A 26,199-nucleotide genomic window follows, 5' to 3' on the forward strand; every position below is an offset into this window, starting at 1 on the left:
CAGGTGTCAGGAACCTGCAGGCTGAACCGTACTCCGCCAACTCTCTCTGGCTACTTCAGCAGACAAGTCTGTAGGATAGAAGAGACCGATCCCCTCTCACCACTCTCTATTTAACCTCTCCATCCTCCCGCCCACAGCTTACATCACAGGGGGAGGTAAATGGCACAACGCCAAGGCCAACTGCCTAAGTTTCGTTTTCCACTTCTCCTTAAGTTTCATTTAGCTTACTAACAAGTGTATCTTCAATGTTTGGTCCAGGCACTAAACCTAAATTCACCTACTTCAAAGTGCTCCCATAACTGGCACAGGTGTGCACACACACACAGATGGTAAAATATGTTTTAAGATTAATATCTCAATAATATGCAAAGATCCAGTTTCCCAAACTGAGATAAAGCCCTATCTCAGACTAAAAGGAATTTCTAATGGTGATTCACACTGGTATTGCAGGTTAGTGCAAGGCTCAAATCACAGTCCACAGTTTAACCATGGTAAGGAAACCAGACCTATGAGTTAAAAATACATAAAAACAAAAATGACATGAACTGAATGTTTTTTTTTAATAACAGCTATAAATTAAACTAAAAATGAGTGGATATTTAATTTTAAATTTTTTTATTTAAAAAATATGTAAGCTTTTGCCTTTGAGACACACACACACACACAAACACACACACACAGTGTACTCCACAAATATAATGTAGTCATGCAGATAGGCCAGCAGCTTCAGGTGATGTTCAAACCAACCAACAGGGGGAAAAAAATGCACTCTCATTTATTTTGATTGCGGTTTAATTGTTGATGATAGATGAGCTGGTCTAAGTATTTCTATAACTGCTTTTCCTCCTCCTAGGATTTTCATGCACAACCATTTCTTGAGTTTACTCATGACGGTGCAATAAAAAAAAAAAAAGAAACAGTAAGCAGCTGATCTGTGGATGGAAACACTTTGAAGAGAGAAGTCAAAGGAGAATGACAGACTGGTTCAAGCTGACATAAAGGCTATGGTTACTCAGATAACCATTATGTACAAATGTGATGAGAAGAAAAGTATCTCTGAATGCACAACATGTCAAACCTTGGGGTGGATCGGCTACAGCAGTAGAAGCAGGCTGTAGTGGTTACAGGCTCACCAAAACTAAAACTTCTGCTCAGGTACACATATGGTAGGATCAGAATTTGGCATCGACAGCATGAATCCACATACTCAAAACTGCCTTGTATCAACAGAAAGTGTTCTTCACACATTTGGGCCCATTAATACCACTCAATCATTGCTTGAATGGCACAGTCCATTTGAGTATTGTTGCTGACCACGTGCATCCCTTCATGGCCACAATTTACAAACAGCTACATCTACTATAATGCACTGTGTCACAAACCAAAAGCAGTCTTTAACTGGTTTCATGAATGTTACAATGCATACCTCATTCTTCAGTAGGCCTCCCTGTCACTGAATCTGAATCCAATAAAACATTTTGGGATGCGGTAGAACGGAACATTGGGAGCATGTGTTTGTATTGTTGAAATTCTTATTTTCAGCATGAACTCAGTGACTCAGTTTTACATGGTTTTTATTCTAAAACAGTATTATACATAAAGTACACAAACATCACCTTGATAATTGGGTCCAACTGAATGAGAATCTGTTTAACATCCCTTGAAAGGCAAGTTCAGTACACTGTAACTGCAATCAAAGGAGGGTTGTAGTCACAAAAAGTCTCAAATGTCAATGGCAAACTCCAGCAGCACTCTAGGGATTAGCATATAATACCAGCAACAGACATTTCTGACATAAGCATGACTGACACAAAAACTGCTACCAAATTTAAAACAAAAATAAAGTAACCCGGTCAGTTTGAGATTTCCCTCATTACCCATCATGGCCCAAACACATCTTATCCTCTTTATTTCTGAAACTTGGGTCAAATCTGTATGCCAAAAACAGATCTTTTAACAATCAGCCTTACACTTTGGCTGGAAGAAGCTAAGGCGTTCACACTTAAATAAGTTTCTGTCTTGAGTAAATCAGCAAGTGCGTGCTGATTCAGGAATGTTGAGTCTAGTGTGTGTAAAAAAATTGAGCTTAAAACCTCTAACAGCAGTCTACTGGGTCTACAGAGACTCACTGGCTACAATGGACCATATAAACCTATTTCATTCAAAATTGTAGACCTACAGTAGACATGCTTAAATTGTTTCCTGCTACCCATTTTTCAATGAGCTGTTTTTCCAACTTTTAACTACACTGCTATTCCCATAAGAGAACAGGACTATTGGTTTAGGACTAATGGTTTAAAAACAAGAGGGGTGGTGGACCTGAAGTACTACCAAGGATACTGGACTTGATCTTAAATTACAGGGTTAGTTATTAATGATTGACCTGTGTTGGTTCACAGTGACAAACTGGAAGATGAATCATGTTTATATATTTGCTCTGTTGTGGTGAACATAAATGAATGTCATGCTACTTCAAGCTATGTATCAACAAATGTAATCAGCTTGCTCTGTGCAAATCCAAAAACCAAACCCTGATTGGGTATGGCCAGGTTCCTCTTTTTGCTGTAGATATTTTGAAAGACTGGAAGAGCCACCAGAAATATGGCCCTACATAATACCCCCTCATCTCAGCAATAAGGAAATGCATTATTGAAATAAAAATGAAGTGAGAAAAGAATACAGAGTAGAAGAGGAAGCTAAAACATAATGGGTGCTGAATTTGTGAAAACTGGCTCCTTCCCAACTTTCAGTCCCATCATACACACTGGTTTTTCGAAACAGAGTCCATAGACCTATCACTCGTTTACACATTCTCCCTGCCTCTTCCTTTTAAAAGGCACTAGCGTTTGGACAGCTCATTGGATAACCAGTCTAGTCCTTCATAGAGCCCAGTGCCTTGTGTAGCACAGGTAGCTTGAACATACCACTGCAAAAGACAAGACAAAGGAACAGTGAGCCAAACCTCAAAATCTGAATGTGAGTAAGTGTATGGTCAAGTCAGTAGGTGTGTGTACCGTTCTGCTACGTAGACTCTGCAGGCCCAATTTGTCTGTAAGTTCACTGACTGCCATGGCATTAGGCAGGTCCTGTTTGTTTGCGAACACCAGCAGCACAGCATCCCTCAGTTCATCTTCCTGCAACTGCACGGACACAGGAAATAACAACAATGAGGCCACACAAGCTTGTTCATCAGCTCAACAAATCAGTGCATCTGAGCAAAGGCATAGCACTGCTTTCACAGTTCAAGCATGTCGATTTTCTCAATTGTGTAAGACTGACTTACCATTTTGGAGAGCTCCTCAGCAGACTCAGATACTCTCTCTCTGTCATTGCTGTCCACCACAAAGATCAGACCCTGAAAAGACATGAAAGAAGATAAGTCAGATGCTGTAGTAAATAGTCTAATTAATAAGAAACTAAACACTTCCATAACGTCTCAGTCCTTCCTCAAGGATGCAAAACCAGGCTTAAGAACCAAATAGGCTAGCAGTCCTCATTTAGCCTAACATTGTCACTTTGTAACTATATTATTTGAACACAAATGCCATCATTTACAGTGGGTGAAAATTATAGGATCAATGGACCAACAACTGGCCAACAGCATCATTCTTGATAAGCAGAATACTAATCTAAAAATAATAAAGCTAAAAATAAAACTGCATTATTTTGAAACTCTTAAACAAGTCAGTCATTTGTTCACTCAGTGCAACAGTAATAATACATTCATTTTAATCTTTAACCATTTGTCTCAAGGTTTAGACTTTTTTTGCTCAATTTTAATACCTAATAGATACAATTTTCAGCAACTGCACTGAAATCTTCCACAACTATATGTCCATACAATATTACTTGCTAAACAAGATTACGCAAGTATTTATGTGTGTGTTTAGCACATAAAACCCAAATGATTTTGGGAGGGAGAAAATAGTATTGAAAACTGGACACAGCATATAAACCCGACATGATGCTGTAATAACATTTTGCTCTGTTTTAAAACAGAACTAATGAACTGAAAGCAACACTGCATGTAATATCACACCTGAGTGTTCTGGAAGTAATGTCTCCAAAGTGGACGAATCTTATCCTGGCCACCGACATCCCAAACAGTGAAGCAGATATTCTTATATTCAACAGTTTCGACGTTAAATCCTGCCCAATGAAAAACATAGGAACGTTACATAAAATTTTTATAATGACTGGGAACATGCGGTCTGCATATTCTGACACCTTCTCGAAGGAAAAAGAACTCGACTGTAGCAGAAAGAATAGTGAAGCAGTAGATAACGCTTCTTCCTACATGGGATTGCTTAAATTCAGTAAAACAAAAATGGCAGACCTGACAAGCAGATTTATTATAAATAACTGAAGTGAAACCTGAAGTGAAATGAAAGCCCTGTGGTGTTGGGATTTGTACAGATGGCAGAGAAAAGGGAAAGTAATTGTGTTGATAGGGTGAATTTTAGGTATGATGAGTTTCGTAGCGACATCTAGAGGTAGTTTAACCTTACCGGAGATGTGAACAAAGCCGAGTGATAACTAAAAACTAGTTGGCTCAAATTTCCATATATATATATATATATATATATATATATATATATATATATATATATATATATATATATATATATATATATATATTATACATACATACATACACACACACACATAAATATACATACATATAAGTCAGATAACATTATCATATGTTCATATGTTCATGTGTGTCAGTATGATGATTTCAAATTTCATGACCAATGGAAATCATACTGGCTGGAGACTTGTCAAGTTAATGTGGTAGTAAATCATCGTCGTCCAAAGAAAAACAAGTATTACCAAAATAGTAACTTTATAGGAGATGGCTAAAACTTTCAATATAAGTTAATGTTGAGACATTTTATTCCAAGTGATTTTAGAGCATTTCTATTGGTCCATTCATCAAAACATGTTCACACAATGTGAAGGACAGCTGGTATGTTGAAATGATGCAGAAAAAATGGATAGAAACAGAGATATAGTTTTCTTTAGAGAGTGATAAAATGTTAAACTTACCAATGGTTGGAATGGTAGTCACGATTTCTCCAAGCTTTAGTTTGTACAATATTGTCGTTTTGCCAGCAGCATCCAGACCCACTTAAAGAAAAACAAGCAAGCAAGCAAGCAAACAAAAAAAAAAAAGGGTTAACAAACAGCATACACACCTAGATGATTTTCCTGACTGCATTACTATGACAGAGTGGGGCAGTAACTAGTTACATTTATTCAGCTACATGTACTTAAGTAACCCTTGGTGGATGTGACGCTAGGTCCTTCCAAATGATAATACTTTTATTCCCACTCTATTTGTTTATTCCCACTTTATTTATTTCCTATTCCTTCTGTGCCATTTTAGTCATTCACAGTAAGTTTCTAATTCTTTTTACATTTAGGTTCATTCTACTCGGTTTTAATGCCTAAAGAACCTTACAGCTCTCACTTTAGAATAGTGGCAAACAATGAAATTCCTAAGCTGGTAGTTTCTGCTACTTTTACTTATTATTTTATTGAAATTACAATGCTTCTAAGTATGATTTTAGGAAATGCTACCTCTACCAAAACCTCCTATCCAATCTATTATGTTTGCTTTGCAGTTCTAACTACTCAAGCAACTGAAGGCAGGAGTTTTGACACAATCCAATATGAAAGCTGGTAATATGACACTAGTATCAATACTGATAAGTTTGAAAAATCGTTGCGTAAAAAAGGGTCTGTCAAATCCAAGACTGTGTCTACCATCTTGCTATTAATTATTAAAACCGTGCTCTTCAAGAAACTGAGTGTTAAGAGAAAACATTAGGATCAATATTTCAATATCGGTCTACACATCCCTAGCAGTTAGTTACAGCGTTAGCTAACTTCAGCTCCAACTTAGATTGGCCGTAGATGGCTCACCAACAGTGGCTCCATGAGACATAACATCAGCCGATTCCGTAATTTCGGCAAACTGTACTCAGTACGCGCTCATTCATATTTCACGGATTTTTCAAAGAAAACGGGCGCAAGAACGGAGACTGAAGCAGTTAAATAGGTGGTGCCAGAAAAAAAGAAAGTCAGAAAGACAGAATAATTCAGCACTAGCTACATTTTGACGTCTTTCAGAGGAAACATCCATATGGTTACAACCGAAAAATCCATTAAACGTATCCGCTTTTCATTAGCGAGCGGATACGTTTTAATATCTAGACTGTAATTTCACCTACATTTTTAATATCTAAGTGACCACATGGGTTTATCTGAAGATAAAGGCTTTGGAGATGTGGTCAAAGGTTAACACAATTCGGTTTATAAAACAGGCAGGTTAGTTAGTTAACTAGTTAACTAGATAGATAGCTAGCTAGGTAGTTCACTATCTGACTAAAATTAGAACCCTGGAGTTTAGATATCTGAAAGAAATGTATCCCAGTTAATTTATCTAATCTAGGGAATTACAGGCACTCTTATTCGAAAATTGCGAAAGTTAGCTTGTACTAGCTATCCACGCTAGGCTAAGGCTAGTCAGCCAAGCCTGGGTCACAGTCTACCGTTAGCTACCGTGCTAACCGCCACACTTACCCATAAGTATTCTCATCTGTTTCTTCCCAAAGAGTCTCCCGAAGAGCGAGGAAATGGTAAGCCCCATGATGACGGATCAGAAGCCAAATCTAAGGTTAAGTTACTGTCTCTCTAGTGGGAAGTTTCAGTGCGCGGTGTGATGCTCTTGTGTTAGGCAGCTGGAGCTGGTTGCGCCTGCGTACCGCCACGTCATGGCCTCCGTGGAAGATATGACGTAATTTCCTGGGAGAGTCTTGCGATGGTGCAGTTCGACTCGTTTACTGAATCGATTCTTTGAACGTGTCCGCTTCAGAGGTTCGTTTACCCAGTGATGAACGCTCTGCTGTCTCTACCTGCTCAGGACGTCGCTCTAGCCACGCACAAAACAGAAACCAACATCCGAAGGACAAAGACATCTACAGTCAACAGACAGAACATGTATGCAGAATCAAAGAGGTTGTTTTTATTATGTAATATAATTTTATCTTAGACTGTAATTTTGTGATGTTATACTGTGAAAGATTATGTAATCGAATTGTGCTATTTCCTTGCTTATTAAGCCTTCAGGCTTTAACCAATGACCGTCACCGCCTGATAACACGGACAAGTTCGATTCAGGCGAGCTGATGAATCTGTTCAAGAAATCAATCGTTCGCGTTCGCCACTGTCTCTCAGCCACATAGCCTGAGCCAACAGGTTCGACAGCAGCACTGCTTGGTAGAATATATGAACAGTACTGAAACTTACTCAGCTATCTAAGGCATTAATTAAGAGTTCCCAAAGCCCATATTTATAGGTTTAAGTGGTATTGGAACAACTAGTTCTAAGTAGACACCGTGCTTCCAATTTCAATCTTAACTGTAGAACCCAATATATATATATATATATATATATATATATATATATATATATATATATATATATATATATATATACACACACATACATACATACACATACACACATTTTATATATGCTTAAATGGTTCTTTGCATGGTGAAAAGTTGCCTCTGGCTTCTGACTGATGAACATGTACAGAAGAACCCTTTTTGGTGCTATATAGAACCATTTTCAAAAATATTCTACATAGAACCACATACAGTGGGTTGCAAAAGTATTCATACCCCTTGAACTTTTCCATATTTTGTCACATTACAACCACAAACATAAATATATTTCACTGGAATTTAATGTGAAAGACCAACACAAAGTGGTATACAATTGTGAAGTGGAAAGAAAATTATACATGAATCAAAACATTTTTTACAAATAAAAAACTAATAAGTGCGACGTGCAAAAGTATTCAGCCCCCTTTTCCCTGAGTGCAACCAATTGCATTCAGAAGTTGCCTGATGACTGCTAATGACTCAAAAGGGTCCACCTGTGTGTAATCTAATCTCAGTACAAATACAGCTGCTCCGTGACGGCCTCAGATGTTGGTTAAGAGAATATTGGGGAGCAAACAGCATCATGAAGTCCAAAGAACACACCAGACAGGTTAGGAATATGGTTTTGGAGAAGTTTAAAGCAGGCTTAGGTTATAAAAAGATTTCCCAAGCTTTGAACATCTCACGGAGCACTGTTCAATCCATCATCCGGAAATGGAAAGAGTATGGCACCACAGTAAACCTGCCAAGACAAGGCCGTCCACCTAAACTTACAGGCCGAACAAGGAGATCACTGATCAGAGAGGCAGCCAAGAGGCCCATGGTGACTCTGGATGAAATGCAGAGAGCCACAGCTCAGGTGGGGGAAACTGTCCACAGGACAACAATTAGTCGTGCACTACACAAATGTGATCTTTATGGAAGAGTGGCAAGGAGAAAGCCATTGTTAAAAGAAAACCATAAGAAGTCCCGTTTGCAGTTTGCCAGAAGCCATGTTGAGGACACAGCAAACATGTGGAAGAAGGTGCTTTGGTCAGACGAGACCAAAATAGAACTTTTTGGCCACAATGCAAAACGCTATGCGTGGCGGAGAAATAACACTGCACATCACTCTGAAAACACCATCCCCACTGTCAAATATGGTGGTGGCAGCATCATGCTCTGGGGGTGCTTCTCTTCAGCAGGGACCGGGAAGTTGGTCAAAGTTGATGGGAAGATGGATGGAGCCAAATACAGGGCAATCTTGGAAGAAAACCTGTTGGAGTCAGCAAAAGATTTGAGACTGGGGCGGAGGTTCACCTTCCAGCAGGACAACGACCCTAAACATAAAGCCAGAGCTACAATGGAGTGGTTTAAAAAAAAGAATATTCATGTGTTAGAATGGCCCAGTCAGAGTCCAGACCTAAACCCAATTGAGAATTTGTGGCAAGATCTCAAAACTGCTGTTCACAAACGCTCTCCATCGAATCTGACTGAGCTTGAGCTGTTTTGCAAGGAGGAAAGGGCAAGAATTTCAGTCACTAGATGTGCAAAGCTGGTGGAGACATACCCTAAAAGACTTGCAGCTGTAATTGCAGCAAAAGGTGGCTCCACAAAGTATTGACTCAGGGGGGCTGAATACTTTTGCACGTCGCACTTATTAGTTTTTTATTTGTAAAAAATGTTTTGATTCATGTATAATTTTCTTTCCACTTCACAATTGTATACCACTTTGTGTTGGTCTTTCACATTAAATTCCAGTGAAATATATTTGTTTGTGGTTGTAATGTGACAAAATATGGAAAAGTTCAAGGGGTATGAATACTTTTGCAACCCACTGTACAACACATTTTCTGTCAATTTCAAGAACTTTCTCCATGCAAATGATTCTTTGAGTGTTCATAGCTCTATATAGAACCACTGTCTTTACTAACGGACCCTTGAAGGACGATCTTTAATCTAATCTAAAAGAAGTGTACAGAGACAGCAAGAGAGCACGAGCGAGACAGCGAGATAGAGAGACTGTTAGCACCTTGTTCTCCAACAGAAATTGTAAACACTGGAAAAAAAAAAATCAGTAGCCTCAGGAAATATTTATTTAAGAAAAGCAGGGCAAGTGAATCTTCATACAGCACATACAAAACTCAAAAACAGGGCATTTTCCAGTATTAAGCTAGCTTTAAAACCAAATACTATGAGAAAACAAGACAATATCACACTACACATACTGTTATATTATTGCATTACCATATTCTGTCCTTCTGTACTGCTTGTCGCTGTGAATGTATCACCTTTACATTTGCTCAATGTACATCATTTAAGAAAAAGAGTAAACCACAGGTGAGAGGAACCTTATTGCACTGTGCTAGATTCACAGCCAAACACCTATACAGGCAACAGTGTCGAAGGCAGGAGCATGCTGCATTAAATACATAGAGAAGGTGCTCCCATCTCGCTTGTGGTCAAACACAATGTGCCTGTTCTCAGTTAAAAATATCCCCAGTGTGCAACCTTGCATGATTGTGCCTCTGAATATGACCTTGACTTTCATGAGAGGGTTAATTTCTATGAAGTAGCTTCCTTCAAATCTCGAGGGCACTTTTTATGACAGTAAAAGTTTGAAAAACAATACAACTACATAGCTAATACCAAGGCCTTCAGATTTGCAAGGTTAAGACTGACTGAGAAGGCATCATAGTGAACTATCTGAAACAGAGACTAATTTTTGTTCCAACACTTTTAGTGTGAAAGAGACTTTTTGGACATTAAGAATCTTCAAGTCACGTCCTATGTGTCAGCCTCAAACATTTACACAAGCCTGTAACTTTGCAGAGAGAATAACAGTACACATACATATGCAGATATGTTCAATTGAAAGGGTGGGCTGTTTTAATGTACTTCAATGACTTGAATGTCTGTTGGGGACAAAGTTGTACAGAAAGCATGTGCAGTATGGTAGCACAGGAAGCACCAAACTCTGGAATCTGAGGGGGAGCATAGGTGCAGAGTGGTTTAATTTAATCAACAGAGATCAGTTACACTTCACAAAAACTAAGAGAGTGTCCTATATTCTGATTTTTTTTCAGTTAGCCCCACTGTTTTCATAATGCTGTCACAGTTATCAAGTGAACATGCAATTTAAAGCACAATCCATATAAAAAAATGAGGTTCTGAAGAAATAAGTGGAATAGATCCAGAATAAAGAATAGAAAAGTAAAGATAAGACATATTAATTGTTGGCTCCTCATCACCCTTCACATCACTCATTCACACACTTGCTCACTCACTCACTCAGTCTTACATGCACACACTCTTTAGAACAGAGTCTATAGATTAATGTTATCTTTCTTTCTCAAATTCAGACACCGCTTTCTTCCTTCAGGCCACAGGCACTAGCGTTTGGACAGCTCATTGGATAACCAGTCTAGTCCTTCATAGAGCCCAGTGCCTTGTGTAGCACAGGTAGCTTGAACATACCACTGCAAAAGACAAGACAAAGGAACAGTGAGTCAAGCCTCAATGTCTGTATCTGAGTAAGAGTATGACTGAGTCATCTACTCTGTGTGTGTGTACCGTTCTGCTACGTAGACTCTGCAGGCCCAGTTTGTCTGTAAGTTCACTGACAGCCATGGCATTAGGCAGGTCCTGTTTGTTTGCGAACACCAGCAGCACAGCTTCCCTCAGCTCATCTTCTTGCAACTGCACAGACACAGGAAGTGAGGCAACACATTAACCACCACATATCAGGGGAAGAGGGTACCAAGAGGGGGCCCACTCATTTTGAGGTTGCTCATAGAGATGAAATAAAAACAATTAAACTCTTACCATTTTGGAGAGCTCCTCAGCCGACTCAGCTACTCTCTCTCTGTCGTTGCTGTCCACCACAAAAATCAGACCCTGAAAAGACATGAAAGAAGATAAGTCAGATGAGGAAAGGATGATCTTCTTGTCATGCAAAACTGGTAAACATCTGGTCTAACTCTGCAATATTTTGATTAATATACAGTCTGTAGTCCTTGGTAACACCAAACATTACAAAAATATCTAGGTTTATCAAAAACATGAATTCTAAAGCCTGAGGTGTTTACAGAGGTTTGTGACACACAAGCTGACCAAAAATCAGAAAGCCAGAGATAATCTGGCTATCTGCTTCTCTGCAACAGTCCGTCAAATCAACTGAAGGCAGGAGTTGGGCACCTGAAGACTGCTACATGAAACAATAGTAGGTAATTGCTTAAAACGGCTTAACTACTTTTTGGCTCTAAATTTTTTCTTTTGTTTTAACTGAGTTACATAAAATATTTTTAGAAAAGCTTTGAAGTGAAAAAAGAATCAGAACTATAAATTAAATTTGTTTTATGTAAGTGAGAGTAGATATTTTAAATTTAAAATATCACACAATGCAGAAACCAATTCTATACCTGAGTGTTCTGGAAGTAATGTCTCCAAAGTGGACGAATCTTATCCTGGCCACCAACATCCCAGACAGTGAAGCAGATGTTCTTATATTCAACAGTCTCCACATTAAAACCTTCCCAACAAAAAGTAAAGTCATCAAGACACGGTCACAGAACTCCTCTGGACTAGAATGATGTTATGTAAGAATGACGGAAACTATCAATTAGCTACAAGAGAGTTTGGCCTAAGTTGCAAGAACCTCACAACTGCATATACTTTACCACAGAGAACTATTCATAGTAGTCTGGCATCAATAATGAAAGATTAGTTATATATGAGCTCCATTTCTATAAATACTGAACTCTTTCGCAGTGACAAAAAAGGCAAAAGTCACACTATTTTGGAAAGTAACATCAATAAGCTCCAGGACAAGTCTTACCTATGGTAGGAATTGTTGTCACAATTTCTCCAAGCTTCAACTTGTACAGTATTGTGGTTTTACCTGCTGCATCCAAACCCACTGGGGAAAAAAAACAGCTGTTTTGTAATTTTTTTTTTTACACTCACTTTTTTATTACTCGCATGTGACTGCATCTGATCTTAGTAGGTAACTATGTTTCTGGGAACACACTTTTCGGTATGTTTAAACAACACATTCATTAACCTCCAGCCACTTAGAAAAAACATTTGAACAGGCAGCCTGATTACCCTAAAGCAAGGAAGGGTTTTGCGATATGTTGGTTCGCAAAAATGTATTTAAAATCCTTTCTTCTTGCGTTTTTCTTAAAAGGACAGAATCACAACATTCGTTGGTTGTTTATGGGCAATGAGACCAGCGTGTTCTTCGAAAAGCGATCAGAACAAGATGGAAAAAAACGACCACGAATCAGATATAAAGTAAAGATTCATGTAACAAATCCGCAAAATGAAGCCAGGAGCGTAACTTACTGCTGCTGTTCACAGAGAGGAAGCATGTTTGGGATGGGTGGCTAGCATTACCTAACGAGCTAAGGGCAGCATTTTAGCCAGCCTCCTTAGCTAGCTAACCTGCGAACTAAGGCGAGGTAAAATGACACTCATTCTCAGTACGTTACATTAACAGGTCATGTTATTTTTCAAAGTAATCCAACTATATATACATACATCCCAAATGTGGTTATTCAGCCGGATTAATGTGGGCTCTCTAGCTACTGAACCGCTTCATAGTAAACTGAATGGATATCGAGGCAATGCTAGCTGGCTAACTCGACTGGATTCATTCACTTTTTCACACTTACCCATAAGTATTCTCATTTGCTTCTTTCCGAAAAGCCTCCCAAAAAGTGACGAAATGGTCAAGCCCATTTTGATTCGGAAAGTCTTTATCAAGTCGTGGTTCAAACTGGTCTGTAAACCGGCTCCTCTGGCTGTCTCTCCTTCCAGCAGTAAGGGAGCTTCTCCTCAGCTGTAAAGCCGGTAACTCTGCGCGTGCGTGCTGCCACGTACCAGAGCCACCGTGGAAGACATTCCGTCATTTCCGGCTCAGATTGCGACACTGGGGAGGAATAGTGGCTTGAATGGCTGTTTCTGTGATTCTGCACCGACCGGCCAGTTCATTAAGTACGTCGTCATTTCGACACTCTCTGCCCGTTTGATCAGCTCCACCTACCACGTAGGTGCACTCTGTGGTTCTACAGTTACAGACTGTAGTCCATATGTTTCTCTGCGTATCTTACATTTTTAGCCCACTTTTACCCCTTTCTTCAATGGTCAGGACCCCTACAAGACCACCACAGAGCAGGTACTAATTTTGTGGTGGGTCATTCTCAGCACTACAGTGCTACTGACGTGGTAGCGTGTGTTGGGCTGATATAAGTGGATCAGACACAGCAGTGCTGCAGAAGCTTTTAAACAGTTGGGCCCAATCCCATTTCTCAGTTTTTCCCTTACCCCTTGTTTTCGAGGGTCACCTTGCCCCTTGGAACTGAGTTATAAGGGGTGGTGATTGAAATCCTTCCATATGAAATGGGACGACCCTAAAAAAAATAACATTGCTTCATTTACAGGATCCTAGTGATGCACTGTCGGCTAGTTAAATTTAGGGCATCATATGCCTTCAAAGAGGGGGGTGAGACAATTACTTATAATTGCCCACCTGTAATTCTTTGGTGCTATGAAGCCTGAAGCACTAGAATGTAACTGCTGCACAGAGTGGAACGGGAAGTTTAGCTAGCTAACTACCGATACATAAGCATATTACTAGCTATTATTATTTTTGTGGCTGTTGTGAAGAAAAGGACCATAATGAATTGAAAAGATAAAAGGATGGTTATCTAAATTTTTAAAGGGTTTGGTAGATCATGCAGCCATTTTGTCGGTTTTTCTTTTCTTCTCATAACACTGTTTGGAGTGTGCATCTGAAAACTCTCCGTTTGGAGCGCCATGTAGCCTTAACACTTTGCCCTGCCGCTCTATCTCAACAAAAATCTGGACAGCCTACCCAGACATAGGGCTAAGTGACAGGGGCAAGGGGTGAAATAGGATTGGGCCTAAGGTCTACTTAGGGCCCATTTACACCATTAAAGGTGCAGTGTGTAATATTTAGCACCATCTAGCGGTCAGGTTGCAGATTTCAACCAACTGAACACTCCTCCCTTACTAAGTGTGTAGTAGAACCTACAGTGGCCGTCATGTTTTCCCTTCTTTGATGTCCCTCCCGGGCAGCATGGTGGCGTGGTGGGTAGCCTCACAGCAAGAAGGGCCTGAGTTTGATTCCCTGGCCGGGTGACAAGGTCCTTTCTATGTGGAGTTTGCATGTCCTCCCCGTGTCTGCATGGGTTTCCTCCAGGGTGTCCGGGTTCCTCCCACAGTCCAAGGACATGCTAAATTGACCCTAGGTGTAAATATGTATGTATGTCTGTCTGTCTGTCTGCCCTGCGAAGGACTGGCAACCTGTCTAGCATGTATCCTGCTTACCACCCAATGACAGCTGGGATAGGCTCCAGCCCCCCACCCCTCCTCACAACCCTGAGGGAGAAGCAGCTTAGAAGATGTGTGTGTGTGTGTGTGTGTGTGTGTGTGTGTGTGTGTGTGTGTGTGTGATGCCCCTCCCTTGCTTTTTCTTGTACTAGATAATTAGTATGATTCTCCATTTGTCACAAAATGATAATTAAAAAAAAACACAAAATGATAAGCCAGCTCCAGCAGCAACCACTGATTCTTCTTGTTTCTGCTTTTTCCAACTGGTGATATATATATATAGAGAGAGAAAACCTGTACTCTAGTAATAAGTAATAATAGTATTAAATTTTACTATTAAGTTTTACAGTATTGTGTCAAAGTTATTTTACTCTACTATTATGTTGTAGTATTTAACATAGTCTATATCCTATTTACATCATTTAAATGTTTTTTAGACTGTTCCCAAGTACTCCAATCGTGTGATACTACCAACGTCCAGTAGAGGGTAGCACGCACCACTTTTAGTAGTGTTTGAGTTGTGAATTCAAATACAGGCCAAATAAAACAATTAGTAATGAATCTTAAAGCATGAGGATAAACAGTGTCTAATGTGCGTAAGCAATGTAAATGACGTGTTTCTAATCAATTGCTGGTAAAAAAAAAAAAGTAGCAGATATAATGTTTTTTTTTAGTTTCAAAGGATAAACAAGACTTACTCCTAAAATAAAATCCTAGCTTGAATGAGAGTAAATAGCACTCAACGGCTAAAAACGAAAAGTTAAAATAGTTTTTAATGACTTGCCCAGAATGTTTCCTTAATTTTAGAAAGTAGAATAATGTATTTCACCAAATCTCAAAGAAATCTCACCTATATATTTAATTTTTCTACAGCAAACGGGTTTGGGCAGCAGGAGGCGGGCATTACTGCTAGAGAGTGATGATTGATTGGTGAGCGGAGCAGCTCATTGGCTGTTCGCGGTCACTGACGTCATGGCCGTAGATGAGGCGCGGTTTCAAACTCCTATAACTCGAGTTTAAAAGCTCTTAAAATATAACAGCAGTGTTAAAATGTTTTATGCTCTTCTGTGTTCAGTAAGTGATTGCATTCTTTTACATTAAAAATGTTTAAGAATTTATAAACTTTGATTTTGCTCAAATGCGCCATATCAACCCATTAATTTTGGATTCGCTCGGGGGCGCCATCTAGCGTCTGAGAAACCCGGAAGACATTGCAGAGTGGTAGTTCTCATCTCTACAAGTTCTCTGATGTTATGGTGAAAAAACAGCACTGTTAGAACACTTCTCGGCCTATCAGCTTGCGTGGCCGAAACTAACAGTTAATATATAAATATATGGAAATACATATATTTTTTTCTCCATGACACAACGCGTGGCGCTAGTAAACTGAAACGCAGAGCCCTTCTGGCCAATCAGCGTTTACGCCAACGCTCATATATTTGGTATCAGCTCGTACTGGTAAACTGACTGGCGGGCTGCTTGTAAATATGATTTACTAACCAATCCTGGCGCAGGAACCTCTGGACATTATCAGCCAATCCTGGCGCAGGAGGCGGGAGTTGTCAGAATACAGGTGGAAAAAACACAACACACCTCAGACCAGTTAACACGCAGCAGTTTGTTCACCGTTCAGCGCGAGATGCGGTCAAGGAGGCCCGCTATTCAGCACTGAATGGACATGTAAATGACAGATTATCACGCTTTCCCAGATTTATGTCCACTGGATTTTCTGTTGATCTGGCGACATGAACTCAAGTGGCTTATCGGACGACAAGGTGAATTTATCCTATGCAAATAAAACTAACTTACACACACACAGCGCAGAGACATGCGGAGAGATGATCAAGACTGCCGTGTGTATGACCTCAGATTGCATTTCAGACTTTAAGTTCATTTTGTTTACCTGCTTGTTTGTCTGCTTGTGTTTTTTCACCCTGTTCAGCTCGCCGCTCTCTCTTCCATCTACATTTCTTTGCTTAGTTTAAGGTAAGAGCTCTTCAGTCTGCCAGCGCTGAGTCTAATCTGTGTTAAAGAGTAATTAACAGTTTGTCTTTCAGCTTTCATGAGAAAGTGAAAAAAACAGTTGGATTACTTCCTTAAAAGAAACCAGGTGCACAGGCACGTTAGACTTACCTTCATGATGGGTAATAAATACATTAATAAAATAAAGGATTATGTAACGTGCTAAAGTGCTACATGTCGTAAGGGTAACGTTCCTGACTAGAAGAACTCGCAGAACGAGGGGAAAACTTGCAGTCACCCAGAGAGAATCACATAACCTGAAAGATAAACAAATAAATGCCTAAAAACTTACAAAAAACACATTTTTATTTCTCTGTCAGTTGCATTGATATTTCTTGGATGTGTAAAGCCCACTCCCAACAAAGTATATCACACCAAAAATCACTAAAGTGGTTTGTAATGCTTTTTGGAACAAAACCGTTTATTTCAGTGTTAAATCTCTTAGGCCAGGGGTGGCGAACTGTGGTCCTGGAGGGCTGATGTCCTGCTTCTAACACACAGACCTATCCTGGTAATTAAGTGATGAGTTAAACTAGTGTTTGGGTAGGGAAATCACTAAACTGTGCGGGACTCCAGCTCGTCAGGACTGCAGTTCGCCACCCCTGCCTTAAGCAGTGAGTTAGCTCTAAAAAATCACTATTCCCTTCAGCCCATTGCAATTTGGGTTGGTGCTTAGTCCTGTTTGAAATTTAAATTATTGCATTGTAAGAGTGCCGTTAGTCATTGGACAGTTTTTATTTGTTCATTTGCATCATACAGTCTTTATATTGGTCACTATACTGTTTAATCTCAATCCCTTTTGCTTTCTCTTCCAGTTTGATTGGGAGCTGCTCTATTTTAGTGTTATCTATTGTTAAGAGAAGACATCTCAATGAACAGGTGAGTCATGCATCAAATATCTTTGTGTGCATGAGTTCTTTGTGTGTTGGGGAGGTAAAAATGTCAAGTATGGACAAACGAGAGCTGCAGTGAGAACACATAGAATAGTTGCAACAGAGTTAGCACTGATGCTCAGTGAATAGTGACACCTGGTTCATAGTTTGTGTGAGTTAATGAATACCTTGAACAAGCTTGTTACCAAGCTCATTTAGCTCTCCTAAAAAGACATGTGATACTTATCTAATTTCCCTTATTGGTCTAAGATAACACAGAAGTATGACTCTCCTACTTTAAACAGTTACTGACTGTTAAAGCCACAGTCGCAGCAAAACGGAAGCCCCAATTAAAACACTGAGGAAACGTCTATGCCCTTCTAAAATTCTTATATCTGGCCATGCATCACATAATGGACTCTAGAAAATGAAAGACGTAATCTGCGAAAATCAATTGTAATGTACCATAAAAGTAGAAATCTCTTAATATGATGTTTTAGTGTTCTGCCTGAGCTGTACCTACAGAATGGTACTAATGCTCCAGAAGGGTGAGCGATGCCAATACATATTTATGTATTGATATTTTTCGTCATATTTATCCTAATAATAACAACATGATCATTAAATTGGCTTATTGTTCTATTTTTTTTGTGCCATTTTCATGATTCATATGTTGCAGGACTCTAGAGCCTATACTGGCCTATACATATATATATATATATATGTATGTGTGTGTGTGTGTGTGTGTGTGTGTGTATATATATATATATATATATATGTGTGTGTGTGTGTGTGTGTATACGTATATGTATATATATGTGTGTGTGTATATATATATATATATATATATATATATATATATATATATATATATATATATAGCGCTATGGCTTTAAAGAAAGCTGAAAGAAAGTTCGTTCACAAACGTTCCCTTTCTAGTTATTATATAAAATTGTCTAAGCCTATTTTTAAGGATTTTTCACAATTTTCTTCACCATTTTAGTCATGTCCTGGCTATCCACCAGTTCTGTTATGTCAGCTAACAGACGCTTGTGCTGGCTAGTATCAAGCTGAATGATGGGTATGAGAGGTAGAACCATCCCAGAGAGAGTGAGGCCAATTGGACTCCTGGCCACGATTGGCTGTAGCATCAGTGGGGATGAAAATTGCCTGATAGGGCCAACAGGGATTTTACATTCAAGAGTTTTACGTTCAAGACTTTTACAGTTCAGAAAAACAAAGCCAAAGTTAATAATGGTTGTCTTAGGGAGTATTTGTCATTCCCTGTTTTCTAAACTGCAGACATTTTGAATGTAAAATCCATTTCACAGGCCAAAGACATACTGGTATTCATGTTTTTACTAGTTCATCTCCAACAATGTACTACAAATGATCTTTTTGTTTTGTTCTTATCTTTAAGGCTAAACCATTGTTCCAGTTGGCTCTGGCAGACTTCCTGGCTTCACTTGTTTTAATTGGAGCTACCATCATCAACTTCCTGTCTTACACAACGATACCCATAAGTGAAGTCCTGTGTACTGATTTACTGCCTTTGTCTCTGGTGAGAAAATCTATAAACGACTGACACTCCAAAGATTTAAGAAGCCTTATGAACATTTGTAAACCTGATTAATGCAGTAAATGTAGTAAGTGAAAGAATATTTAGGGCCAGATATTATCTGGTGATGCAAGTAATATATTTAGAGGCCATATTTACAGTTTGCAGTTTACTGATTACTTATTTCCTTCCCACTTATATCATCAACACTTCCTCTGGATTAATGCATTAGCAGTATCTCTATAATCAACTCCACAATTAGTGCAAATGTCTATGATTACAATACAACTGCTGCCAGAGATGTTACAGATCTGTAGCCACAAAGACAGCCTCTCTCTCACTTTCTCTTTTTCAGACTTTCTACTGTATCTCTTTCCTTCTTGTCATCATTTATGCCTGTGAGTCAGCACATACTGCTCAAGGATGGAGGGAGCAAGGAGAGGAAGAACACAGACGTCAGGTGATTAGAGAGACTGCTATAAACACCCATATCCACACCCACAGGCATGTCAGCTGCATAGACGATAGTAACAACCAAATCAAGATATTTTTGTGAACACAGCATACACATGGCATGACTACAGTGATCAAATTACAGCTGTGTCTGTTTACTGTAAATTCTCTGTCAATTCCTATTGAGTATGTATACTTTAAAACTTTTAAAGCTCATTGAATAACCATTTAAACAGTAGTGAACCGTGACTATTTAAGCTGGGCCTTCTGTTTGGGATGTAAGTGTCAAAACACAGTCAAAAAAACAAACCCTCTCTTTATATAATGCTAATTTCACTCAGGGACCTAGGGGATTCTAGTAGTATGTTATCACTCAGCTAACAGCAACATGATTTTTCTTGCCCATTCTAGATTGATAATAGACTTGTAATAGACATTCCATGTTTTATTTGAAGCTTATGTGTCATGAAACAATGTTTTTAATAAAGTCGAAATTTGTATGTAGCAGCAAATTTCAGTAAAGTAAAAAAAATCTGTTTGGTTGATCACACTATTACTTGGTGGTTAATCTAACAAGAAAGCATAACCAATGGGAGAACCAGCTAAGCTGCATCTGCCTAATTACAATAGAGAATAAAATTCTAATTAAATAATTTTCTGCTGGGCATTTACAATTTTTACTTGCAGAAGTTGGGAAAAAAAAACCAATTAACTATTTGTTTTAGTTCCCAGAAACTGTCAGGCCTTCTCTGAAAACCTGAAAAACCTGAAAAGGCCCTCAAGGCCACCACACACTAGATGCACTGCACCACACAGCATCAGGTAGCAAAGCACTGCTATAGAAAGCTGACACGGATAACAACAGGTTCAAGTTCATTTTTACACTCATAAAAAATTTACTTAGAGCAACGGTTGCCAGTTTGAGCTAATTTGTGTCTAGTTTATAACAACAACAAAAAAACTGATGAATCATGCCATAAGTCAACCTCACTGGTTGTAAATGGGAAAGCGTGACATTTATGATGGGTTCCAATGAGGTGAGTTCCCCAGATTTGTTATTAACTTTTTGTCCCTCTTTCCCTTAATCACAGTCTCAGCGCAGTTGGCGGGCATTTGATTTTCTCTATGTCATTGTGTGGTGAGTAAGAATATATTTATATCTCTCAGTATTCCTGTTTAGTGGTGCTATCTTGGGACTATGTTATTAGACAGGATTACTGTTCTAACCAAATAGCACTGGGTTTTCCAAAAGCATCTAAGCACAAAGATGATTTTTAAATGCTAAGTAACCATCACACTGAACATCCTCTCTTCCAGTTAGTGTAATCTTCACATTAATGTGCTTTTGGGAAACTGGGCCCAGAATGATGCTTCATATTTCAACAGCAGTATCTGCCTAATTGTGTGTTTTAATTTGTGTTCTTCCAGGCTGATACCCCTAATAGGATATGTGGTCTACACCAGAACCATGAGTCTGTCACTGGTGTCCTATATTCCAGCATCTAAAGACTCCAATGATGGAGAAAATGTGTGGACTGACACTAGATTTTGCAATAGGTAAGAGTGTGGATTGTGAGAGCATTGTAAATATATTAATACATTTATTATAGAAATATGCTATTTTGTGAAAATAAGAATCACAATGGTAGGAAAATATCCAGATTTTGACAGTTTGAGAAGTACATAGGTGTCAATTCATACTGTTTACCCATACAAACTATTATTTTGCAGTGTTATACAGCTTTATAGGCTGAGATATAGGAAATCTTGTCTAATGCAGTTTTTCTCATATACCTTGGCCAAATAACACCAGTGATTCTCTCACGTTCAGATTACTTTCCCACTTTCTACTTTATTGCACTTACTAGCCTAAGTAATGTGCTCAAGCTGTGGGTGGTTGCATACTGATTTAGGTGAAATATTGTTGTACAGAAAACAAAACATATAGTAATAATATCATCATTAGAAGGACTAGGTGTTAGTTTCTGTGTCCCTTAAAGGGGATGATTTTTCACACTTCTACATTATGAAATAATTTAGATGTAATCAAAGTCATTCAGAGAGGGTTGATGTGAAATGCTCCAATCTACAGAAACTCAGAATTCTTCACAGTGGTGGTGATAAGGAACTATATGTCTGCAGAGATTAAGGCCTATAAAAGTAACCTCACTGGAACCTGTTATATCAGAAGAAGTTTTTTTATGCAATGCACTGCTTATGAATGCACTGCTTTATGACCATTTTGAAACAAGGCTTTGACCTAAACCATCTTTTTTTGGAATACATTCAATGGTATTTCACCATCATCAGTATTACATATAGAATTTAGAACACATGTAGGTTCACTGCTGGTTTTGGTTTCTGATAGTAAATAAAATTGCTATATTTGCATTGCAGACATTACAACCCCTGTAAAGACATTTGGGCTGTCACAGTTTTTCTAGATCGGCACACATGCAATTGCACACCAAAACACTCTAAATGACTTAATTTACAGCTTAACCATTAAATTATGCAGAAATTTGAAAAATGTGCTCGAACAAGGCATAAGGATGCATTAACAAAGATACAGATGCTCCTCTGTCTCACTCTGCTACATAAAATCTTTTTGAGAACATGGCCTGTCTCTCTGTCTCAATCTGACTGTGTTTGAATACATTTATAAAATTGTGGATGAAAAACTGTTTAGCTGTTTAACTTAAAAAAAAAATAATAATAATTTTCTCATTCAGTTTGGAGTAATTATTGTAGTTATTGGCAAAATTTATCACAGTAAAGAAAGTCAAAATGTATTAAAAAAGCAGTGAATTTATGGGTTACTTTCTCTGGCAGTTGACACCTGTGAATGTGCAGCCTTTATTTTGAAATCCAAAGAGGAGTTGTTGGTTGCTGTAATAGAAAATTTAACAGAAAAAATCTATGTATGATGTAATGTGTGTGTGTGTGTGTGTGTGTGTGTGTGCACATTCTCTTACCCTTAACTTTTGTCTTGTGTTGCAGCTGTATTCTCTTCCTGCAACTGCACATTGACAATGATTTCTGTCCTACTGTGGTAGGTGTGAGTCATACATTTCCACTTCATTCACTTGCTGCTTGTTAAATTAGAGTTGTTGTCTCTGAAGCATATTTTCTGCTTTCTGTCTCAAATAGGATTCACATCATAACAATTTCATTAGGGGGTTTACTTTTGCGAGTGTGCTGTCAGTCTTAACATGCTGCACAGTGAGTACTTACAGACTCATAACAAGATTCATTTGCTAAATTCAAACTGAAAAGCACATTTATTGATGATGTGCTGCTCTGTTCTGTTGTAGTTAGTTTATTGGAGGTTGCAGAGCTGGTACAGACATTATGAGCAGGCTGGCATGTTTAGAGCCTCACAAGGATTTACAGGCAGAATTTGGTCCTCAGCCCGCTACATGATTCTTGTCATCATCTTCTGCTGGACACCAGGTCAGTAGTCAGTGTTTTGTTCTGAAAGGTTTTGTTCTGACAGCGACGATATACAACCTAGTATGTCCTAAATGGTAAAAGAAAAAACTGCTATATACAGTACCAGTCAAAGGTTTGAACCCAACTTACTGAATGTACACTTCTCATAATCTTTAAGACAGAGGCTTAAATGCGAAATAGTGAAGTTGTTTTTCGTTTTTTTAAAAAGTAAATATTTTAAGAAACACATATGTTTGACCCTTAGCAGAGGGCTTTGAAAAAACCGTCCCAGGAACCTCCTCGTGAACCTGCTTGGAATGAGAATGAACTGGTTGTCTTGGGGGGCCAAAATGCAATGTTTGTAGTGGGCTGAGGGTTCAAAAGATAAAAAGCTATACCAAAAAGCAGACTTTTTAAAAAATTATTTTTAGAACAAAGTATTTTATTACTAAAATACTTAAACCATACAATTTTAAAAGGAAAATGAGAATTTGATCAATTATTAGTAGTATAAAGTATGCCTGTTCTCTCTTTGGGTGAGGGGATGGTGTTTTTGGCTAATATTCTTTTGGGCCAAATCAAATGTTCTCATGGGCTGAGCCCTGATCAAGAGTGTGGGGCAATGGGCCATTGATTTATAAAAGAATGCAAAATGAAAGAGTTTTGATTTGATCAGTGTTTTTTTTTTTTTGGTCTCTGAATGTTTCCATATGTCATTTAATAATTTTGATGTCTTCACTATTACTACTAAAATGAGGAAAAAGTTTCAAACTTTTGGCTGGTATTGTACAGAGACAGAAAGAGAGAGAGAGACTGACTTACAGGTTCTGATTTTCTTCTGCTATTTTCTCTCCTCAGCTCTTGTTCTGATATGTTTATCGTTTGCTTGCTCAGAGTCAGACAGACTGTTTCCTCTCTTTGTCATTCAGGTGTGTTTTAATATTCACTTCCTTACTGTCACTTTTTAGAACTGAAACCCTTGTATTTTATGTATGAAAGGGTCAAAATAAGACAGCTGATCTAGGATTAATTTTTGCCTCTCATTTTCTAATGAACACAGTAGTATGGCTAAGCTCTGAGATTATTAATATGAGCTCCGCTGTGTAACACTTGGTGTACATGTGTGCCTGTGTCTTTCCTCTGTGTAGGCGATATCAGTCTCACTGCAGGGGTTCCTCAACAGCATTGTGTATGCCTGGAGACGCCGCAACTTCAGAGAAGCTGTGCTCGGAGAGAGACTGCCTTTGCTGCCTTACGTAAATAAAGCCTTTTTTGAACAATCACTGAGTGAAACAAGACATTGAATTGTCTTTAATTGTAAAATTATTCTCACTGTGTGAATGAGGGATTATAAAGCTGAAGCAGAATTGACAGTGTAGCACTTTTGTTTTTTATTTGTTTGTTTTTAGTACTTTTGAAATTTTTATTTATGGTTTTAAAGTATTTGTAATGTCATGTGATACCCTTTACTACTTACTGTAGCTTACCTGTAAAACAGTTTAACTCCAGTGCACCTGCCTGATTGGAGACCAGCTTTGCATTTTTGTGCTCCAGATGTCACACTCCAGATGTGCAGATATGTCTTCTGTCTCTCTGATTGGGGGGATAACATTTGAGACTATAAAATGTATTTTATTGTATATTTTTATTTAAAAATGATAAGCTACTGTAAAAAGGTGCATGCAGGGGTGCACAACATTTGTAAAGGGCATAGAGTGTCCTGATAAAGATGACCAAGAGGCATCTCTGGGATTTATCAGCTTAAAGGTGAGAGAAATTGGACCTTGAACTGAGGTTACATTTTTCAAAGAAAAAAAATAAAGATTTTTCTCAATTATCGGCACTCCCATATTCATTTCATCCATTTACTAGGATAACAGCGCAAAGTCTTTTCTTCAGTGGGGAACCCCCACGGAACACTTGATCATTTCTGTGCAATAAAAAATATATGCCTGTTTTCTTTAGTTAATTTTATTTAATAAGTGCATCATGATTGTTGTATTTAAACTCTGAAAGTTTTGTAGTAGTGCTCTTATTTCATTGCTAAGTCTTGGTCAGAACAAATTAAGATCTTGAAACTCCTAACAGAAAAATATACAATCAGGATATTTTTTTTCCTCTGTGGTATCTTACCTCAAAGATACAGCTAAGCGAACTAGACTGAAGGCCTAATATGTCAGATTAACCACTAACGTAGGAAATGACAATAGAATCAACTGATTGTTATTTGACTTACAATGGCGGGGCATACTTTGAGGATAAATGTCACTCTAGCTTTTCTGGTAGTCCCATAGTCTAAGTAGGTTTCAATCAGTTGTTAGAAATGGAAAACAGCATTAGCACTTTGCCAGGGCTCTTTACTGAAGGAGTCACTGTAAATTGCAACAAACAATGTAAAAAGTATGTGAAACATAAACATGGAATATCTTTCACAAACATCAGATGTCTGTGTTGAATCTAGAATGGCTTAAAAATGTTATTGTTCATTGCTGTTGGCCTAGTACTAACTTGCTACTACTATCACATAGGGTTGTTAACAGAAATGCTTGTAAGTGTAGATATGTTTTTTCCCCCACTTGCTCTGATAGTCACACTTTGAACTGCTTTTATTATAAAACCGGATAAAAACTCATGAACATTTCTCTAATGAAAGTGTCTCTAGATCTTTGGTCCTGATGTGTGCACTCTCCGGTTCAATCCAGAGGATTTCAATATGGTCCAGGTAACAGCATGGCTATTGGTATGGCTAGTGCAAAAGCTTAAATCTGAGGTCAGTGAACCAAATTTATGTGGAACTACTTTGGATCACTGTACCAAATTCTTTGGGTATTTGATAGAGTGCATGATGGCAAGTATTCTAAGAATATTTCCATAGGCTTTGGAAGAAATAAACCTCACAGTGTGTCAGATTGACCACCACACTGCTCATTGAGGATTAAGTTCTTTTCTGCGGTGTCTTAACTTTTTACACACTAAACCCCCTTTTGATTATGTTGTCTCATCTGGTTACAGAATCTAGTTTAAACTCCTGTTACATATAGTTTGAGGAGAAAAGAGGCATTCCTCTAATAAG

General features: G+C 38.4%; 3 protein-coding genes across 3 annotated transcripts; 1 reads left to right on the top strand and 2 right to left on the bottom strand.

Moving 5' to 3' along the window:
- Positions 1 to 1,557: 1,557 nt before the first annotated feature.
- Positions 1,558 to 6,780, bottom strand: LOC108439765 (ADP-ribosylation factor 4). Its single transcript, XM_017718387.2, has 6 exons — positions 6,589 to 6,780; positions 5,050 to 5,130; positions 4,040 to 4,149; positions 3,284 to 3,355; positions 3,015 to 3,140; positions 1,558 to 2,926 (listed from the first exon to the last, which is right to left on the bottom strand). Exons 1-6 carry the CDS (start codon positions 6,653 to 6,655, stop codon positions 2,840 to 2,842), a joined length of 543 nt encoding a protein of 180 aa, XP_017573876.1. The 5' UTR covers positions 6,656 to 6,780; the 3' UTR covers positions 1,558 to 2,839.
- A 2,727-nt stretch (positions 6,781 to 9,507) lies between these two features.
- LOC108439842 (ADP-ribosylation factor 4-like) lies at positions 9,508 to 13,303 on the bottom strand. The gene is made up of 6 exons (XM_017718514.2): positions 13,109 to 13,303; positions 12,271 to 12,351; positions 11,855 to 11,964; positions 11,259 to 11,330; positions 11,007 to 11,132; positions 9,508 to 10,912 (listed from the first exon to the last, which is right to left on the bottom strand). Exons 1-6 carry the CDS (start codon positions 13,173 to 13,175, stop codon positions 10,826 to 10,828), a joined length of 543 nt encoding a protein of 180 aa, XP_017574003.1. The 5' UTR covers positions 13,176 to 13,303; the 3' UTR covers positions 9,508 to 10,825.
- A 3,074-nt stretch (positions 13,304 to 16,377) lies between these two features.
- si:dkey-30c15.2 (uncharacterized protein LOC558938 homolog) lies at positions 16,378 to 24,969 on the top strand. The gene is made up of 12 exons (XM_017691727.2): positions 16,378 to 16,564; positions 16,732 to 16,775; positions 17,627 to 17,690; positions 19,104 to 19,244; positions 19,597 to 19,701; positions 20,786 to 20,832; positions 21,123 to 21,251; positions 22,695 to 22,746; positions 22,845 to 22,916; positions 23,009 to 23,147; positions 23,985 to 24,055; positions 24,275 to 24,969. Exons 1-12 carry the CDS (start codon positions 16,535 to 16,537, stop codon positions 24,428 to 24,430), a joined length of 1,050 nt encoding a protein of 349 aa, XP_017547216.1. The 5' UTR covers positions 16,378 to 16,534; the 3' UTR covers positions 24,431 to 24,969.
- Positions 24,970 to 26,199: the final 1,230 nt, after the last annotated feature.

Source organism: Pygocentrus nattereri, chromosome 7, assembly GCF_015220715.1.
Source record: "Pygocentrus nattereri isolate fPygNat1 chromosome 7, fPygNat1.pri, whole genome shotgun sequence".
Lineage (NCBI taxonomy): Eukaryota > Metazoa > Chordata > Actinopteri > Characiformes > Serrasalmidae > Pygocentrus > Pygocentrus nattereri.